At 43.5% G+C, this 19,775-nt stretch overlaps 1 protein-coding gene across 3 annotated transcripts in view; it reads right to left on the bottom strand.

Annotated features, from left to right (window-relative positions):
• The window catches only part of RB1 (RB transcriptional corepressor 1), a 776,914-nt gene that overhangs the window by 74,299 nt on the left and 682,840 nt on the right, over positions 1-19,775 (bottom strand). For all 3 annotated transcript variants that reach the window (XM_069205380.1, XM_069205381.1, XM_069205379.1), the window contains 2 exons: positions 4,554-4,667; positions 4,285-4,451 (listed from right to left, as the gene is read on the bottom strand). In XM_069205380.1, the coding sequence (XP_069061481.1) occupies positions 4,285-4,451; positions 4,554-4,667 (281 nt within the window). The remainder of the gene's footprint in view (positions 1-4,284; positions 4,452-4,553; positions 4,668-19,775) is intronic.

Raw genomic sequence — 19,775 nt, forward strand, 5'->3', positions numbered from 1 at the left:
GAGCTGCTGGTCTCTGGGATCCAGTTTTATAACAGATGCTTCTAGAAGGTCTTGGGACCTCACATCTCAGCATGCAAGCTGTCGCATTAAAGCAATTACGCAAGCAAAGGATTAACATTTGGCAGTTCCTAGAGACGTGTATAGCAGGAACTGTGGAAATAAAATGCTGTACTGTCTGCAGCCCAGCACTGCTGTGCAAACCCTGGTGTAGTTCACTGAACACAGATGTACTAGCCTTAGCAGCAATTCTGGCCTTACATCTTATCTACTTGCACCCTTGCTGAAGAAAAGCAGAGGTTCTACCACCTGATTGATGCAGGAATGCCTCACATTGAAAGATGATTTCCTGCTGTATGTTGCTGTAGGGCAACTCTCTTCACAACTAGCTTCTGGCTGAACGATTAACTCTATGCAGGTGCAACTGTGGATGTTACCCATGCTCCATTACATTCTGCAAAAATAACTTTTGCCAATACAGACATTCTGCACATGCTGTGGGATTAAGAGCTGTCTGGGCTTCTCTTGACAGATTATGTAAGAGCATCTACGAGTGGGCAATGTGCACACTGTACATTTACAATTACTGCTGGGCCTCGCAGCTTGCAGTGGTAAATGAGTGGATATTCATCTCAACGAGTAAAACCTTCCTGAGAGTCCAGAGGGGGACAATGAGGAGTAAGATGTACCATAATTTCTCCTAAGGCTTTGCACACAGAAGGCACTGCCATTCACAATTGTCCAACAGAGAAGGCAATATGAACATTTGTATGGTGACAGAGAGGGCTTTGGGACTGTGACCCACTGCACTCTTAGAGGTCTGTGATATTTGCATAATATACAGAGGAAGACCAATGTCTTTCCTACATATTCAAACTGTCTTTTAGTTTTTTTTAAAGGAAACTGTTTTTTGTGCTTTGTTAGTCAGGCAATGATGCATTATTTGTTGGTTTATTCTGTTAAAGGAAAAACTGCAAAAAATATATTTTAAAAATGGACACTGTAGCAAGACATACCACACAGAGATTATCCATCTCCATAGAAATTGGCAAGGCAACATACATGATGAAAGCAGAGTGCATTCTTAAAAGGAAACGCTGGATGGCAATGAGTTGACAGCATAAGTCACAAGGTGCAACCAAAGAAAAGCACTAGCATGCACGTCCATAATTTGTTTGCTGTTTTCCGGGACAAATATGAGGAACTGGAGAACTTTCTTTGACGGGATAACTTATAAATCAGTGTCCCCACAAAGACCACCGATCTGTGACGTTTTTAAATACTGAAACTCTTTCTTTGGACAGTCTTTTTTTAGAAGGACAACTGTAGCCTCTGAATATCATGCACGTTTCGGTGGCAAAGCCATAGCAAACCCATTAAAAGTGAGCCAGATATGTCTGAAAGCATATAGATGCACTCAAGCATGGACGCATAAGGGGATGTTGTTGGCTTCAGTTACATTTTTTAATTCAATTTTAATTAAAAAATTAATTAGAACCATGTTGATAAGCAACCACTATACAAATAAAATAAATTATTAAGTAAAATCTTTTCACATGGACAGATATTCTTTAAAATACAGAACCTACATTTACAATTGGTCCGGCACAGTTAAAATGGTGAGACTCATTATTCACAGTTCTAATGCTACTTTAAAATTAGCTGAACAAGTGCAAAGGAACTCTCATGACTTAATACGCTTAGGGCCTCCCAATGAGTGGCCTAAACTCAAATGAGGCCAGTTAAATGAGTTATGGTCCTCATTTGAGTTACAAACGCTGCAGAGTAGCATATCTCAGTGGTGTTTTTTTCCGTTATTTGCACCTGCTGCAAGCAGGCCAAGACTCTCAGTGAAATACTAGGGGAGAAATATGCAGGGGTTTGCAAATAATTGTTCTCACCTGAATAGCTGGAGCACTAGCATTACCAATTACGTATGGGTTTTCCTGTGGTATGCAGTCTGTACAATCAATTACATATTTGTGCAGGTAGGTCAACAACTTGTGCAGAATCATTCTTTAACAAACTAACCACTATATGAAAAATATATATTTTCTAATTGTGTATCACCGACAGATATTATTGGTGCAAGCCAGAACAACTGGTTAGACAGGACAACATGCAAAACAGGACATTTGTCAGAGTCTTACATTTCTTTTTCCCAAAGCATGGTCACCCTTGCAAAGAAACAAGTCCCTGCCCAGGCTTGAACTCCATCTGATTTCTTCTGGGTCTTTTGAGTGTGAGGGTACTAAGAATTCATATATATTTTATGGGTTCAGGTGACCACAGGCGAAGCACTGGGAGCAACACATTTGAGAAATTTGGAATGCAACTGAAAGCAAAGTGCTGGTCTTTTGGTCACAAAGTTCACCTCTGTGCTGTATGGAAACATACCACAACCATACATGTTTAACCGCTACACATACTAAGGTGTCTATAACTGGGTGCCAGACCTCTTTCACCCTGACTGGCTAGTAAGAAGATCATGCTGAACATGACGTTGGTGAGATGTTTATTTAGCATTGTTCTTTCAACACATGATAATTCTCTCCAGTCTCCTTTGAGCAAGAAACTATCCCTAATCAAGACTGAACCCACACATTTGTTAATCTAGGTCTCCTGGGCAGTGCCGTACCAGACAAAAATTTGTTTTTTTTTATGGGTTCATGCTGCCCAGGGAATAAACTGGGGAACAGTGTATTTTCTGAAACTTGGAAAGCAATTAAGTGAAATGTCAGTTTAGGGTACCTGTTATGGTAATTTCCTTCATGCAAAAAGCTATTCCTGAATGTTTTTGATGGTGGAAGATGTATGTCTAAAGTATTTTGGCTCAGGGTCGGCTGACACTCAGAAAGTCCTGCCAACCTCAGACATTACTAAAAAGAAAAATGTAGGGCAATTCTGGTAGTCTGGTGATGTGACTTGTAGACATTTCATCCAGTTTGATTACCCATAATGCCCTGCAAACGTGAAAGCACTGGAGGAAAAACAAAATCACATTTCTTCACTTTTCTGAGACAAAAAGCTCCATAACAGGCTAAGAAAAAACACTAAACTGCATCTGGCTCCGTGATAGAAGTCAGATACACACACACCTGTGCCCCAGCCACAAACCTTGTTGGCTCAGCAAAGGAGACAGATTCTCTTTGGATTTTGTTTTAACGTAAGAAACAATCCCAGCAGTGTCTAGGTCCTTCCTGAGGCACAAATACAATTCTGTGCCCCACAACGGAGCCCAATTTGGTCTGGATTTTTTTCTTGGGCTGAGAAATACAATAGCACCTGACAACTTTTTTTGGGTGGGGGACAGACTCAAAGTTCCTTCCTCTTGCATTGCTTTTTATGGAGGGCCAAGTAGTGTGAGAAGAAGGATTTGTGTCTCTGATCCCTAGGGTGTGTCACCTTCTGCATTCAAACCAATACATTTTCGAATGAAAGGTATTTCACTCCTGGAAAATTGACAGATGTCACAGAAAATGATGAGCCGAGTTCAAAGACTCAGATTTTACCCACACGTTTGTTCTTTTTACTAATAGACGTCACATTCTTTTCCCAGGAAACTGATTTTTAGTACAATCTACATCAGAAAAGGTTTCTTCTTAGCACCGTGGTAAAACAAGGGATCCCTCCTGAACAGATGCTATCTTTCAATGATAGAATCTTGTCTTTCAGTCGGTTATCAGCTAATAGTTGGCAGCCCGTAGTCATGGTGGTACCAGTTAAGTCCACTCGTAGCACTAACATCAATCGAACAGCAGGCTGGCACCTGGGAGGACCTCTGATACAAAGAGGGCTAGAGACACGCCCAAGGAACTAAAATGGACTTCCGTCAGCAGGAGACTAGGGCCACACACCTTGTGGGTCAAGGGGTGAACGTGGTGGAGCCTAGATGGCCATCAATAGCATGCAGACGCACCTTTCATTACACCACAACGGCTGGTAAATGCCACTAGATCATAATTATGGCTCGTATTTGTGACAGAAACTGGCAGGGCCTACAACAGTTTATCTCTTCCCAATTAGAATGCAATTCAACTATGGAAATCATCTTAGGAATGACAATCAAGATAGCAATGTCTGCTGGTAACCAAGGAGCATTTCCATCAACACCTTAATGTTACCTTTGGAAACTGTGCAATTGAAGTCGAATTTGAGCTCGGACTATGTAAAAGTACTGAATAAAATGTTTAGTAATAAAACATAAATTGCAAAATTACATTCATGGTGAAATACATGAAAGTGTAAAACTATTATTAATCTTTACTAAAACCTTCCACAACAAACCTTGATCTTGGAGTCATCTTGGTCGGGGAAAGCAAGCCTTCGGGGTGTTTGTATGGGCTCTTTAATGGAGATATATATATATTATTCCCTCCTGGAAGACGCAAAGGAGAGTTGGAAATCTTGTAGGGGCTACGTGGAATGTGAGGAATTGGAGACAGTGTTGGATTCTGCGAAAGACAGAAAAACATGCCAAATACGTTACAACAACTTACATTAAAAAGAACATTCAGTTTTTCCACTGAAAATGAAACAGAAGTACTGCATCTTACCCGCAAAGTTGCATATTGTAGAATGTTTCCCTTTAGTTTTTGCATAAACACCAAATTATAAAACACGATAATTGAGTCATGCTGTCCATCTCTGATCAATACATGTTTGAAAGTCTGTGTGAGGTAAAAAGTAACATTTCATTAATTACAGACCAAGGATTATCTACAGTTATTTTTCATACTAGATAAACAGTAGCTGTCCTTCCGTTTGGCTTCCTTCCATTAAATAACCAAAAGAATTGCCACAGTCTAATAGAGAACCAGAAACTGTTAAAGAAATGTTAAGACTGAAAAGCCTAAATCCACCAGTTGTTGAGTTTCACTTACACCCCGCTGCTCCATCCCCAGGCGTTGAAGTGGATGTAGAGTTGGTATTTATAGAAGAGAGGGCCTAAGACAATATTATACCTCCTATTCAGTCCCATTGCCAACATTATCCATTCCAAGAACTGAAACTGGAAATTATAGAGGCAGCATAAGAACAAGCCAGGCTTCAAGGCGCCATGGAGAAACGAAAGCTCAACCAAAGACAGAACCACCCCCAAATCTTGCTCTGCAGTTTGGACAGATTAAACCTCCATAGCAATCTCTTTTTGGCCTCTTCTGATAGAAAGGCAATCAGTATCAGTCTTGATTCACATGCTCCTATCTTCTGAATAACTCAGGAGATCAAAAGAATTGGGGAAAGGTGTAAAGAAATGTTACTGCCAAAAGAATAAGCAGGTCATCCCCTAAGGATTTGGCTTGAAATCTGTAGAATGAAGCTTGGGAATTTTGTACCACTGAACATATCTATTTCTGGAGCCCTAAATCCCTGAACAGAATATATACAATTTATGAATTTATTATCCCTGTCTTTTCTTTCAACAGCACCATACTTACCCCATGTACCCAATTTGTGATATGTTTTGTATTCCCAGCTGCAGAGCCCAATACCACAGTGTTTTTGAGCTTCTGTCTTCTGTGGATATCTCTCAATCGGGTAAGCTCCTATTTTTTGATGTAGTGCATTGCCTGCACGTTGTGTGTTTTATCGCATTAACAACATTTCCTTTTATTATAAAGAGGAAGCATTTCAGTACAATATGGACTGCTTTTCAGAGAGACTAACATGCGTATTTGTGGCATCTTCATGACCAAGAACCCAACTTTTAGACTGGCTCTCCAACACGGATGAGCTCCCCATCACGGTGTATGTGCAGCTGAGATATCTGAGGCCTCTGGTGCTATTTGTTAGTAGGAAACATTGTGTCACACTGGTAGTGATGGTGTTCCTTTCCAAGGAACCCAATGCTTTCTGAGTGATATAGATTTTATTTCAAATGTCCCAAAGCATGCAGACATAGCTGAGGTATCTTTGAAGGATTCCGATGAAGAGGGTATGTTAATAAGCATTTTCCTACGGTTCCCAAATGGGCCTGAGAATGCCTTTGTTGTATGAAAATAATCTGACATTTTTGAATATTTCAAATCATGGAGTTTGGGTGGATATTAGCCATGGGTCTGCTATGATATTTTAAATGAGGGACCACCATTAGCAAGTTACTGGAAGAGACTTCTGGTGCCCCGCCAGCACTGGACTTGCTGCACTACGTGAAAAATACACTAATTGCAGGGAGGCTGTTTTTACTACGCATGCTATAGTTAACAGCCAAAGAGAAATTAAATACTGATAAGAGGCCCCAGTTACTGATGAGTAACAGCGGAGTACTCGTAGGCTTAAAGAAGAGGTTTCAAAACATCACAAGCACAAATGACAGCAATTTAGAGTACTGTGCCACAGCGCCGGTCACTTATTCTTATACTCAACTATACCCTATATATGCCCTAGACACGATCAATGGGAGCACTATGTGCGAGTGTTCTTATACTTGAGGATTCTAGCAGGAGCCTGCAAATCAACATCTACTACTGCACTAGTTGTTGGCATTCAAGATGGGTTCAGCATGCCTTCTGAGAAATGTATACAAACTGCATCATCAATCACGAATAGGAAGACGGCCATATGTTAAAGACCCCTAAGGCTAACTCCACCGACATGGATGATGGACCTTTCCTTTTGGTATAAAGTAGAGGACATATATGAGAACAGGTGCCAGATAGTAGCAAAAAAAAGCCAATAAGGTAAAAACATCCAAACTTCGGTAAATTCTGCTGCTAACTCAATATCTAACAAAAACCAACATTTCATATGTAGGAAATGAGTACCTCAAAAAGTAGACATCTTGTACTACCCAAAACAATGTCTTGTGTTCTAGGAAATAATGTCGTCAATCATGAATACTGTTATTATTTTATTTTATCTACGAGTGTCAACATTTAAACTGCACACATTTTAGGCCTAATTTCTATAGGGGGTCAAGGAGGGAAAAACCTATTCCACAGGTGGTTTTCAAGCCTTTCTAAATTGGAGGATTTTAGTTATGGTACATGTGCTGGGGGAGCTGGACGCTTAGAATCAATGATGCCTAAGGAGTAAAACATTTTCCAATCATAGTTAAGTGTACAGAATTACCAACAGATATTGATTTGCTGACCAGCAGGCGTTAGGGCGTGCACTAAACCAGACTGGCATTTCATGATGTAGGATGTTGTTATGAAACAATTAAAAAAAAAGAAAAATTCAGTGAAATAACCTTTGTCCAACAAGAAGACAACATTTCTTCTCCAAAGGTTTTTTTTTTTCTGGGTCCAAGTCAGCAATCGCCCAAGATAATATTTCTCGTTTTTAATAAAGCAAAGCAGATTTTTCCCAATTCAATGACCGACTTCCTGTTTTACATGAAAAAACATTGTTGACATCAATCCGAATGTGCTTGCTTTTATTCACAGGATGACCTGATAAGGAGAAACTAATATGTTTTGCATTTTTCATTTGGACTCAACCATTAACATACGCTTTGAAAAACATCATGGTGTCATTTCAGACGGAAGGGGAGAGCTTTGAACGGGTAAGTATAATGATTTGCTCAAAAGCACAGAAAATACTGCTATATACTGGTAAGAGTTTTCGCACCAGGACTTGAAAAACTATTGTGCATAGCCAGCCGCCTCTCTCAATATCGGTAAGGATGCGTTGAACCACCCACATCCAGAATGTTTGCTTTTTCACAAAGCTGCTCATGTACCAAAAGGCCCTCTTCTCTAAGGAAAGGGCTGAAAAGTTGCAGACATCTAGGCATGAAGGTGTGAAATGCAGTATAATAAACTGCTGCAATAATGTGTTTGTGGCTAAATGGATCCAAGTCATGCAAACACATATTCTCCAGAGGGTTTGATGTTAGAGCTGTGGCTTTCCCTGATGCTTCAGTGGGATTTACTGGGAACCGGACTCTCCCTTAAGTGAGCAACTTCTGGCTTTGCTGGTACAGGGTCAGTCATTGATGGAAGCAGTGCTTAATTTGTGCTTGTTGTTTCCGGTGAAGAGCACCGGCACTTATTTTTGAGGGCAGGTGATTCATTTTCTTCCTCTAGCACTTACTGCGCGCAAAAGACACATTTGGGAAAGACGGAGGAAGAGAAAAACGAAAAAGCGCCACAAAGGGAGTAAGCAGAAAGCTGCAGAATTGAGCTGAAGGGGCAGGGAGGGGCTGTAAATGGATTGAAGAGGGTCGTGATGGCTTCAGGATTATGCTGCCTCAGTATTACGTGTTCTCACATTTAATAGCAGCAACCGCTATTTAAGAGGACGGCTTTTGGCACCGGTACGTTTTTTTTAATTTATTTTTTATACAAATTAAGCACTGGATGGAAGTAAACCTGCAGGCAAGAAAGTGTTCTCAGTGGTCTAGGAGTAAATGAAGGCCCTGGCTGTGTATTATGTATTTCCAAGCCATCACTCTCAAGGTGTGAAACTCAGTGTTCAATTCCAGAACCTCTTCATCAGCTTGAACTTCCATGGGAAAATGTTTAGATAAAACAAGTCCACTATTTTGGTGCTGAGCCTCTGGCTTGATGTTAGATTTGATTTTTTTTCCTCGTGTGGATACAAGGTCACAGATCTTTTCATTAATGAGAATGTGTTCAAATGTATGGTCATTTTGTGCCTTGGGCACTCTTTAAATGCGATACAATAACCTTTGGGTGGCTACTCACAATCTGTGCTTTGCAGGACATTTAGAAGTGCTACAATAGTACTGCTTATTTAACACAAGATGCTATTGACAAACGTGCAGATACCTCAACCTCTCCACGCCTATGCGGAGATCTCTGCCCCAGTTGTGGAGGCCTCCACATACTTTTTACTAAGATATTTAATTAAGTATGTGAGGAACTTGGGGAGCTAGTGCAAAACAGGAAATACTAGTAAAGTAGGGGAGTACAGGTGTTAAAGAAATGGGGGATAGAAAGGAGACATGAAAGTCTGTATCTAGCAGTAACTTTACCCTTTGTAATTTGAAATAGCAAAAAGTGTAAATTTACTACTAGGTGCAGTAAGGTTACTCATGAGTACATCTACACATGTAAATTTACCTTTGTGAAAAGGACCTTCTGTTTCCAAACCAAACATCCAGCAGGTCCTCTATGTACACGACTGAACCCACCCTCCAACTAAAAGATAAGGTAAACAAGTAGGCATGAAGATCATTTGCTTGGCTCTATCTAGAAGTATATAACCATGCTACACTAGGAGAAACCGCACGTGCCCTGAGCTATCCAGAAATGGAAAAATAACAAAATACACCCTGTGCGCCTCCCTGTGCTCTTCTTTGCTGTATGTAGAATATAGGCTGAAGACTTCCTGGAAGAGATGGACTGTCCTTGTTTATCACCATGCCACATCATGCCCTGCCTCAGAGATGTTCCTTTGCTCTTGTAAAGACAGGCCTATCTTAGCCTATTATCTGGTGTGGACTTCAATCTTCATTCAGCACAGCGAACTACAGTGGTATGAGCGAAAGTAGCACAAAGCCACCTTGCAGCTGAACCCCACCCTGTGTTATTGTAAAACTACCATCCTAAAGGGTTGTAATCCCTTACAGAATATTTCAGGCCTCTTAGGCATAGCGATGGCATGTACTGCATAGAAAGAGTCTTTCCTGTTCTGCGGATAATCAGGTAATGTGAATGGTGAACTTCTAAGTTATGCATGTAAACCTGTCTCTGACAGCACTCCAGTGGTCATAAGAGGGACAACTACATAAGACAGCTATACTTTCCTACCTTGTGACAAATTTTTGTAATTGTGATTGCATTCATATAGCCCTCATTACCCCCGACGAGGCGTCTAAGCGCTTTTTAGGCGAGTAACATGCTACTTCGGAACACAAAAAGATTAGTGGTGGATTAGTATAGGGAAATATGAGTTAATTTGAGTGATGTCCGTTAGTTGTATTGAATAGGATAATAGAGGGATAGGAGAGGGGGGTCTAGAACGTGTTATTTGGGAGATCGCAGTAAGATGAGGTTTGGGATGAGTCAAAGGAGGGATACATGAGGGACGAATTTAGAAAGGGTTTCATTGTGTTAAATGAGGTTTAGGGTGATGCAAGGCCGGAAAGAAGTGGGAAGAGTCTAGAAAGGGTTATTCTGAAGATCATAGTAGTGGAATGAGGTTTGGGATGGGTCAGAGTGGAGGCAGAGGATACATTGAAGGCGGTATAGGGTGAGACAGTTGTGTATTAGATAGAGTCAAATGTTTTTTTTCTTCTACACCAGGAGTAAAGTCATAAATATATAAATACATAATTACATAGAGAAGGTATACATGTATAAGGAAGAGAATATATTGAGATTTAACTTAGTATTTGACTCCGACTTTCAAGTGTTGCTGTACTTTAAGCTAATTAATTTGTGAATGTTCTAACAAATGTTTTTAAATGTTATATTTTCTCAATATTTAAGTAGTGAAGCATTTGTAGAAAAAAAATTAGTTATGATACTATTTACATATTGTGATAGATAAAAAAACAGAGACCCATGAGCATCTATTCAAATAACTTGTATGAAAGTATGCAGTTATCTATATACAATGTAAGCACATAATTATATATAATGATAAGTAATATATACATTTAAGCAGTACTAAAGAGTATCTATATATGTTAAAAAATAATTATTAGATATATTTGTACAAAAAAATAAACAATCAAATTATAAATGTTTATATATATAGGGATATGCTGTACATTGGGGTGGATTGGGTTGCGGTGGATTAGAGTGACGTGGAATAGATCTGAATAGACGGATTGGGTTGGACTGGAGTGGGGTGGGGTGGACTGGAGTGGGGTGGACTGGACTAGAGATGGGTGGACTTGATTGTAGTGGGGTGGATTGGAGTCAGGTAAGTGGGGTGGATTCGACTAGAGTGGGGTGGATTGAAGTAGGGTGGATTTCGGAGGAGTGGCATGGATTGAATTGGTGTGATGTGGATTGGATTGGAGTGGGACAGATTGGAATGGGCTGTATTGGGCTGGTGTGGGGTGGATTGGAGAGGGGTGAAATAGGATGGACTGGAACGGAGTGGGGTGGGTGGATTGGAGTGGGGCAGATTTTTTTGGATTTCGGTGGTGCAGACTGGAGTGAGGTAGATCGTTTTGGATTGAAGTAGGGTGGATTGAAGTAGGGTAGATTGAAGTAGGGTAGATTGTTTGGGATTGGAGTGGGGCAGTAGTTGCTGTGGATTGGAGTGGGGCAGAGATGCTGTGGATTGGAGTAGGACAGCTTGTTTTGGATTGAAGTGGAGCAGATTGGTTTGGATTGGAGTGGGACAGCTTGTTTTGGATTGGAGTGGTGCAGACAGAACGGTGGCACACTGTTGTGGATTGGGGTGGGAGAGACTGGAGTGATGCAGATTGTTTTGGATAGGAGTAGGGCAGACTGTTTTGGACTGGTCCAGATTGTTTTGGATTGGCGTGTGGTAGATTGTTTTGGATTGGCGTGTGGTAGATTGTTTTGGATTGGCGTGTGGTAGATTGTTTTGGATTGGGGCAGGTTGTTTTAGTTTGGACTGGGGCAGATTGATTTAGACTGGAGTGGGGCAGACTGATTTAGACTGGAGTGGGGCAGACTGATTTAGACTGGAGTGGGGCAGACTGATTTAGACTGGAGTGGGGCAGACTGATTTAGACTGGAGTGGGGCAGACTGATTTAGACTGGAGTGGGGCAGACTGATTTAGACTGGAGTGGGGCAGACTGATTTAGACTGGAGTGGGGCAGACTGATTTAGACTGGAGTGGGGCAGACTGATTTAGACTGGAGTGGGGCAGACTGATTTAGACTGGAGTGGGGCAGACTGATTTAGACTGGAGTGGGGCAGACTGATTTAGACTGGAGTGGGGCAGACTGATTTAGACTGGAGTGGGGCAGACTGATTTAGACTGGAGTGGGGCAGACTGATTGAGACTGGAGTGGGGCAAATTGTTTTGGATTGGAGTTGGGATGATTGTTCTCAATTGGAGGGGGGAGATTGTACTGGTTTGGAGTGAGACAGACTGAAGTGGGGAAGACTGCAATGAGGCAGACTGGTCTGGATTGGAGTAGGGAAGACTGCTTTGAATTGGAGTGGGCAGATTGTTTTGGACTAGTGCAGATTGTTTTGGATTGGAGTGGGGCAGATTGTTTTGGATTGGAGTTGGGAAGATTGTTTTGGATTGGAGTAGGGCAGACGGCAGTCAGGCAGATTGTTCTGGACTAGTGGGGCAGATTGTTTTGGACTAAAGTGGGGCAGATTTGTTTTGGACTGAGTTGGGAGAAATTAGAGTGGGGGAGACTGAAATAGGGCAGATTGTTTTGGATTGGAGTAGTACAGAGAGTTCTGGATTGCAGCGGGGCAGACTAGCATGGGGCACATTGGAGTGGGGAAGACTCTTTTGGATTTGGAGTGGGAGCAGACTGGAGTGGAGCAGATATGAGTGGTGCAGAGTGGTCTGGATTGCAGTGGGGCAGACTGCAGTGAGCCAGACTGTACTGGATTGGAGTGGGGCAGTTTGTTCTGGATTGGAGTAGGGCAGACTGGAGTAGGGAACACTGTTTTGAATTAGAATGGGGCAGATTAGAGTGGGACAGATTGTTTTGGATTGTAGTGGGGCAGATTGTTTTGGATTTGTGTGGTTCAGAGTGTTTTGGAGTGGTGCAGATTGGAATATGTGAGACTGTTTTGGACTGCAGTGGGGCAAATTGTTTAGGATTGGAGTGGGGTAGATTCTTTTAGATTGGAGAGGGGCAGATTGTTTTGGATTGGACTGGGGCAGATTGTTTTAGATTGGACTGGGGCAGGTTATTTTGGCTTGGAGTGGGGCAGCTTCTTTTGGATTAGAGTAGGGCTGACTGGAGTGGGGGAGAATGTTTTGGATTGGAGGGGGGTAGATTGTTCTGGATTGGAGTGGGACACATTGCAGAGGGGCAAAACGGAGTGGGACAGATTGTTTTGGATTGGTGCAGATTGTTTTGGATTGGAGTGGTGCAGATGTGAGAGGGGCAGATTATTTTTGATTGGAGTGGGACAGATTCCTTTGGATTAGTGTGGGACAGATTATTTATGCTAGGAGTGGGGCAGTTTGTTTTGAATTGAAGTAGGACAGGCTGGAATGGGGCAGATGTTTGGAATGGGGTGGGTTAGAATGTTTTTGATTGGAGTGAAGCAGACTGGAATGGGACGACTGTTTTGGATTTGAGTGGAGCAGATTCTTCTGGATTGGAGTGGGGCATATTGGATTAGGGCATATTGGAGTGGGGAAGATTGTTTTGGATGGCAGTGGGCAGACTGGAATATAGTACATTGATATGGGTTGAAGTGGAACAGACCGGAGTGGGGCAGATTGTAGTGTGGAAGATTGTTTGGGATTGGAGTAGTCTGGGTTTGGAGGACTGGAGTGTGGTGGTTTAGAGTGGGTGGATTGGAGTGTGGTGGATTGGACTGTCTGGGGTCAATTGGACTGAGTGGGGTTCCAGAGCCTGCACCCCATGCTCCGTTCATGAACGGATGCCACGACCTGTACCCCTGCAAAGAAATTGCACAGGTGCAGAGTGCAACAGATTGTTTGGGATTGAAGTAGGGCAGATTGGAGTGGGGCAGATTGTATTGGATTGGATTGGGGCAGATTGGTGTGAGGTAGACTGTTTTGGATTAGAGTGGTACAGAGTGGAGTGGGGCAGATGTTTTGGGATTGTAGTGGGGCAGTAGATTTGTTTAGATTGGAGTGGAACAGATTATTTTTTAATGGAGAAGGGCAGATTATTTTGGATTGGAGTAGGGCAGATTGGAGTGGTCTGGGTTGGGAGGATTGGAGTGTGGTGGACTGAAGTGGATTTGGGTGAGGGGGTGGATTGGAGTGGGTCGGATTGGATTGGATTGTCTGGGATCAGATGGATTGAGTAGGGTTCGACAGCATGCACCCCCTGCTCTGTTCATGCACTGATGACACGACCTGTATCCTCTGTACAGAACTTGCACAGATGCCACAGCTTGCTCTCCCTGAACAAATGTCATGACCTGTAACATCTGCCCCACCCCCTCACAGAACGTGCACAGATTCCACCACTTGTACTCCCTGCACAGATGGTACGGTATGCACTCCGCGCTCTGCTCATGTACTGATGCAATGGCCGGCCCCGCAATGATGCCACCTGCACATGCAGTGTGGCGGACTGAAGTGGATTTGGGTGAGGGGATTGGTTGGGGGTGGATTGGAGTGGGTCGGATTGGATTGGATTGTCTGGGATTAGATGGATTGAGTAGGGTTCGACAGCATGCACCCCCTGCTCTGTTCATGTACTGATGACACGACCTGTATCCCCTGTACAGAACTTGCACAGATGCCACAGCTTGCTCTCCCTGAACAAATGTCATGACCTGTAACATCTGCCCCACCCCCTCATAAAACGTGCACAGATTCCACCACTTGTACTCCCTGCACAGATGGTACGATATGCACTCCGTGCTCTGCTCATGTACTGAGCAATGGCCGGCCCCACAATGATGCCACCCGCACTCCTTGCACAGATTCCACAGTCTGCACCCCCTGCTCTGTTCAAGCACTGATGCCACAAACTGTACTCCCTGCAGATTCCACAGTCTGCACCCCCGATCTGTTCATGCATCGATGCCACGACCTGTACCCCCCTGCACAGTGCCTACACTGATGCCACTTCCTGCAGAATCAATAGCCCGCACCCTCTGCTCTGTTCATGCACTGATGCTACGACCTGTACTCCTTGCACAGAAGCCACAGTTTGCACTCCCTGCACAGATGCTACGATCTGCACTCCCTGCTCTGCTCATGTACTGATGCAATGGCAGGCCCTCACTGCACAGTACCTGCACTGATGCCACAGCCTGCACTCCCTCCACAGATGCCACAGCCAGCACTCCCTGCTCAGATGTCACAGCCAGCACTCCCTGCTCAGATGTCACAGCCAGCACTCCCTGCTCAGATGTCACAGCCTGCAATCCCCTGCACAGATGCCACAGCCTGCACAGTACATGCACTGATGCCACAGTCCGTGCTCCCTGCACAGTACCTGCATTCATGCCAAGGCCGGCTCTCCCTGCATAGTACCAGTGCTAATGCCACAGTCTGTGCTACTTGCACAGTACCCACAATCGTTTCACGGCCTGCAAAGTATACGTATTGATGACGCATCCTCAATAGTACTTGCACCGTTACTGTATTGAAGTCACGCTAGGTACAAGCTTCTAGGCTGGGCCTTACCAACTTAGAGTGCTCCTTCTACACAGTGGTAGTACACAGTCCTGGTTACAGACCTCTAGGCTGGGGCCTTACCAGCCTGGAGACCTCCATCGCAGTAGTAGTACACAGTCCTCAATACAGACCTCTAGGCTGGGGCGTTACCATCCTAGAGTGGCTTCCTCGCAGTGGTAGCATTCGGTCCGGAGTGCGGACCTCTAGGCAAGGGTTCCTCCCTCACACTGTTAGTACACAGTGCTGATTACAGAACTCTAGGCTGGGGCCTTACCAGCCTAGATTACCTCCCTCGCAGTGGTAGTACACAGTACCGATTACAGACCTCTAGGCTGGGGTCTTACCAGCCTAGGGTGCCTCCTTCATAGTGGTAGTGCACAGACCTGACTAAAGACCTTTAGGCTGGGACCTTAGCAGCCAAGGGTGCCTCAGCCACAGAGGTAGTTCAGTCCTGATGTACAGACCTCTAGGCTGAGGCCTTACCAGCTTAGAATGCCTCCCTCACAGCAGTAGTACAGTCTTGAATACAGACCTCTAAGCTGGGACCTTGGGAGCCGTGAATTCCTCCCTCACAGTGGTAGTACACCGCTCTGTTTACAGACCTATTGGCTGGGGCCTTCCCTGCTTAGGGTTCCTCGCTCACAAGGGTAGTACAGTCCGGATTACAGAAGGTTAGGTTGGGGCCTTAGCAGCAAAGTGTCTCTCCCTCACAGTGGTAGTACACAGTATCAATTACAGACCTGTAGGCTGGTGCCTTCCCAACCTAGAGTGCCTCAGTTGCAGTGGTACTACACAGTCCTGATTACAGGCCTCTAGGCTGGGGCCTAGCCTGAGGTGCCTCCCTAGCAGTGGTAGTAAACAGTCCTAATTACAGACCTCTAAGCTGGGGCCTTCCCTGCGTGCCTCCCTCACAGTGGTAGTACACAGTTCTGATTACAGAGCTCTCGGCTGGGGCGTTGGCAGCCTAGAAACCTCCCTCACAGTGGTAATACAAAGTCCTGACTACAGACCTTTAGGCTGGGGACTTACCAGGCTAGGATCTGTGTCTCACAGTGGTAGTACACAGCCCTGACTACAGACCTCTAGGCTGGGGCCTTGGCAGCCAGGGGTGCACCCCTCCACACAGTGGCAGGACACAGTCCTGAATACAGACCTATAGGCTGGGACCTTAGCAGCAATGGTTCCTCCCTCTCAGTGGCAGTACACAGTCCTGACTACAGATCTCTATGCTAGGGCCTTATCAGCCTAGAGTGCCTCCCTCACCGTGGTAGCACACAGTCCTGGTTGCAGACACTTCGGCTGGGGCCTTGCCACCCTAGAGTGCATCCCTCACAGTGATAGTACAATGTGCTGACTACAGACCTCTAGGCTGGGGCCTTAGCAGCCTCAAGTGCTTTTCTCACAGGTCTCTCAAAGTACCACTGGAGTATGGTCCATCACGACCTTTCCAGCCACAAGCTCTCTATGTAGGTAGTTAAAGGGTCTCCAAAAATGATGTGTCCAATCAGGCTGTTGAGTTCAGGCTTAGAATTTAAAAATTCTTGGGCAGTGTTTAGACATCTAAACACTGGCACTCAGGGTCAAGAAGATCACAGCATGTTTCCAATGGGACATGATATGGCTTCCATTATGATATACGTCTTAAAATCTATATAACAGCCACTTCACAAGTACATTAAAAGACGTTTACAGATTTGTGGCAATGGCACAACTCTTGACAACTTACCACTGTGCATCACATGGATACACAGGAACCCAGATTTCACACCAGTGAGAGATGGGAAGCTATTTCAACAGTTGGAGGGGTGGTGAGCTACGCACATTAGCTAATCTCTTTCAGGACACAAAGGTAAGTGTTTGAAAAATGCAAAATTACATTTCGGGTAGCAGAGACAGAATATTTAGACTCCAAGGCAATAAGTACTACGTCCCATTATCATGCAAATACAAATGAGGCAGAACAACAACTTTTTGGAACTTTGATCCAAGTCACAAAGGAGAATCGTTATAGGGGATTTGCAAAATGCTTAAAATATCACTTAATAGAAATAAAACGGAAAATATATGGAAATGTGGGAATATGTATTAGGCAAAAAGGTTGTGTGAAGATATAACAAACAGATCTATGGTAAGCCTACACAGGCAATTACAATTATGACAGGTTTGTACCAGACTCTTGATAAGCTCGGTAGGATGTTCCAGGAAACTCCAAACCACTGTTGGTGGTAATGGAGGAGAAGGATGCAACTCTTCTGTAGACATGTTGCAAAGGTTGGAAAGAGGTGTTAGCAGCAATAAGAAAATAATGGAGTTCTGGACCCAAGGGATCCCTGCACAGCTATCCTCCGTCCTAGGACACGTGAAAGGCGAATGGATGACAATTTTCCAACCTTACCGGTGAGTTACAGCGAGGCATGGAAAGAGATATTCAGCTCATTAATCTCTATGTGTCACTGAAGGATGTGGGAAATTGTGGCATTGGAGACATTATCATTACCTACACGTTCGCGACAGAACTTTGGAAAATGAAAAATGTTTGAAGACTGTGAACCAAAAAAACTCACCTATCTGTGTTACACTGGTGATATCCTGCCCCCATATGTGATATGTTTCTCTCTTTTGGAAAGAAGGGGAAGGGGTGCGAGTAGTTACATTTGCTGTTTTTGTTATTTAGGTCACAAGGAGAAAGTATTCTGCATGTGATGTTGAACCGACTTCTTGAATGTCAAGGTGGTTATCAATTTATTGTGGCTTTCGATTAAACACCAATACAAAGAGTGAAAAGAAAAAAAAGAATGAAACGGCGTTTACAATGCAGAGCATCTTTCCCAACACACATCTGTAATTCTAGAACAGGTTTTACAGAGAAGCCTTTTGGAAGGGAGGAATCTTCTAGAATTCTGGGGCTAAGAAAAGCCAAAATAATGTCTCTAAAGAATGAAAAACAAATACTTCTGAAAATGTACCTTTAGAAGGAAAAACTAATTTTACTTGGAAAAATTACTAGAAAATAGCCTCAAGTGTCTATTGATCCTCTTAAAACAAGCAGGAAATATAACTAAGACCTTCCACTATTATAGGCCACTGTAGGCACATACAAAATAGTAGTTTTAGAGGGGTAGGATTACCGATAGCCCTGACTCCACCTGTGTCCTCCTTTTAGCTATACATAAAAAATATACATTATGTAGTGGCAGTAGATTGTGGTCCAGAGGAAAGAAACAAAATCGACGGTAAAGATAGAGATCTCACGAGTTAGAGTTGACTCGCGAGCGGCCTTTTTAGATGCTGGTTTTGAATGCCACTTTGTACCTGACTCGCAGGCCAGGCCTTGGGTCCAATGACCGCTGCAGATAAGGTACTGCCCAACCCTGGCTGCCATGGCCGTGAAAATAAACATTGCCGGTAACGTGTTTTTTTAGAGGAACTCTATTAATAAAGGCATGTGCATGCATTCATGGCTAAAGTGCAAATTTCTAAGTCAAGTTTATTGCCAGAGAACAGCAAAACTGAGTTAAACATCCCTTTGAGCCTGGGCAGAAAGTGGACTGTGCGTTTGGTTCATAAAAGAGTTTCTATGACGAAACATATGTGCAGCCTATGATGACCATGGAAGTTCCAGCTACTGTCCTGGCCTGTGATATTCATGTCAATTTTTGTGTTTCCCTTTAGGAACTGGGATGAGAGACTAGGAGGATCCCCCTCTACTCCCCATTATTCAGCTCTCTCACATCATCTTCCCACAACCATCTCTCTCTGGATGTCCTTCAGCCACCAGGGACACACCGATTCTCCCTCCTCCTGCACAGTTTCTCCTGCTGCTGGGCCAAGCAGACTGTTTCTCTCTCAGGAGACAGGCATCTAGGTGCTTCAGGCAGAACCACAGCACCTCAAGTAGAAAATACAGACTTCTGGTGGTGTCCTTTCAGTCTAAGGAGAGAGCTCCCCGATTGCAATACATGGATCTCAGGTCAATGTCAAGGATTGCACCTCATTACAACAAAAGGATATCAGAGGATTAACTGTCTGTTTAGCCTAAAACTGGAAGAAAATCGTGACAAATACAAGTAACGAAGGGCTGAAATGGAGAAGGCCCTTCATATGCTGGGAAGTAAAGAAGAACTGAGGGCAGTATTCAAAGGAGACCAAGACAACTACTGTAATACACAAAGGAAGGGTCTGTGTGGCCTGAAACGTGTGTGAATTTCATTTTAACAATGTAATATTTATCCCCAATGGAATGTGCTTTTCAAATGAATTTGAAGTCAAAATAATATGCGTTTTATACTTCTGAAAAAGTGTGTAGCAGTTCAGATCATGTATGGTGTTGTGTGGTGAAAGTCTCTACTAGAAAGTACACTGGTTGAACTACTGCCTCAAAGAAAGCGGTAGTTCAAACAATTGTGTCAACCAATATACCAACATGCCTAGGAGCTTCTGCCACCATGCCATGCATGGAGTTGGGTTAAGAAGAAACATATCTGCAAGATTAAACACAAGATCAGAAAAAAAAAATATTTACTAAGTCATGAATGCCTCGATTTGAACTCTTGGCATGTGCTAGGTCTGGTAGAAAGTA

Source organism: Pleurodeles waltl, chromosome 8 (assembly GCF_031143425.1).
Source record: "Pleurodeles waltl isolate 20211129_DDA chromosome 8, aPleWal1.hap1.20221129, whole genome shotgun sequence".
Lineage (NCBI taxonomy): Eukaryota > Metazoa > Chordata > Amphibia > Caudata > Salamandridae > Pleurodeles > Pleurodeles waltl.